The 1,791-nt window shown below is 62.5% G+C and overlaps 1 protein-coding gene across 1 annotated transcript; it reads right to left on the reverse strand.

The window, feature by feature from the left end:
• Positions 1 to 471, reverse strand: MNEG_9033 (hypothetical protein; the record flags this gene model as incomplete). The annotated part of the gene is made up of 1 exon (XM_014042496.1): positions 1 to 471. The coding sequence occupies one exon, from the start codon at positions 469 to 471 to the stop codon at positions 1 to 3; it is 471 nt and encodes a 156-aa protein (XP_013897950.1).
• Positions 472 to 1,791: the final 1,320 nt, after the last annotated feature.

Genomic DNA, 1,791 nt, shown 5'->3' on the forward strand with positions numbered 1-1,791 from the left:
CTAGTACCACCCAAAACCCCGCGCCAGCCCCAGCCCAGCTAGCAGTGCTGATGACGCGAGCAGCGTCGCACGGTGCCCGCCACGAGGTGGCGGGTCCTCCAGGAGGCGCGAAGACAGGTACCCAGCGCTGCCCAGCCCCGCAATGAGCCCTGTAATCCGGCAGCCCAGGCAGTCTGCGCGCCTCATGCCGGCCGCGTCGCTGCTGGTCGGCCCTGCAGGCGGGCCGCTCCGTGTGCTGGCGTCGGGCGGCGCCATCAACGTGCCGTTCGCAGCCGGGGCCGGGGTCCCTCTAGTTGACGGCGAGTCGCCGGATTCAGCTGAGCCTGCACCCCTGCCAGGCGGTGCGGCCGCCCTGCTTGCTGCTGCCATAAGGTCGCGCGCCCAATCGCACACGCGGCAGCTGCCGCCCCTGCCGCCACCGCCGCCAGCTTCACCGACGGGCGCCGACTCCTCGGCCGCCGTCAACCCCATGCGTGACGACGGACGGGTGCACGCCGCTGCATGCGCAGCAGGGTCCGCCTGCGGACCAGATCACTTCTTGCCGCCCTTGAGCTTGTCGCGGGCTTCCTTGAGCTTCTTCTCCTCCTCCTGCAAGTGTGGCATGAGAGAAATGGCGGGGGAAGCGAACATGTAAACTGAACAGGAACCGCGGGCAGTGGAGGGGCCGCTAGTCTGCGGCCACGCCGGCGCCGGCTGGTTCAAGTGTTGCTTCCATCCATAGCATACAGCCCCCAGCTGTAGCGGTAACAGGGCACTTCGCCTGCACGCCAAAATCTCAGCCAGGAGCGTGGTCCTACAGAAACGACCCTGCGCATACAACCGTCGCGACGTCGCTGTAACAGGAATGGATACCCTGGAGGCAATGGTTACCGCACCTTCTTCTTGGCAAGGAACGCCAGCTCGTCGTCGTCGTAGTCCTTGGGACCCTTCTTTGGTGCCTGGGGTGCATCGTGGGAGGGCAGGCGAAAGCAGGCGGCGGCTCAATCAGCGCACATCGTCGCTGGTTTGGCTGGAGAAGCAGCTGCCGTCGCTTGCATGTATTGCTCGCTCGGGCAATTATGGGAGACTGGACAGACGGGCAAGTCACATGGCCATGTCCTGCAGCGACTTCCGTGCATGCTCGCCCCTGCGTTGCGCAAGAGCAACAGCAGCATACGCGCGTACGGCGCTGCAAAGCTGCGCTTCTTGCTATACCTTGAGCGGCTTGGCCTTGCCCGCCTCCCTTCCCGGCATTTTCAAGACGAAAGCACGCCTGAAAGCAGGCTCGAGGACGCGCTGGCTGTCACAACTAGGCTGTTCCTCAATTCCCGGTGGCTTGCGACGGCGTGTGGCGTTGGAGATATAGGCAATGCCTTACAAACATTCATCGTGCAAAGCGTTCGACAGTTCACCCAGCGATCTGACACTCACCTTGCTACCTGTCACCGGCCACTGATCACCTCCACTACACGTCGAGTGCACACGATGATGGGATGAGCTTCTAGAAGTACACCACTGATGCTGCAGCAGCGTTCACCGAGAAGGATGGTGGTGGCAACCGCCTCGACCCGCCAGTCCGCCGCACCCACTGCCCGGCCACCCACGACCCCCCCCCCCCGGTCAGCGCAAGCTCTAACACTTTCAATAGCTCACAAATTGGCGATCAAGCATGCTCGGCGTGATGTACTGAAATTTAAGGGGGCCGAGACACCAACATTGGATTGCACCAATACCATATCAGTACGGTATGCACGGTCATGAAACAGTCAGCATATTTCCCATCACAATCCCTCGGGGAATCGTAGTCGATCC

This window comes from Monoraphidium neglectum (genome assembly GCF_000611645.1).
Source record: "Monoraphidium neglectum strain SAG 48.87 unplaced genomic scaffold scaffold01796, whole genome shotgun sequence".
In the NCBI taxonomy this organism is placed as follows: Eukaryota; Viridiplantae; Chlorophyta; class Chlorophyceae; order Sphaeropleales; family Selenastraceae; genus Monoraphidium; species Monoraphidium neglectum.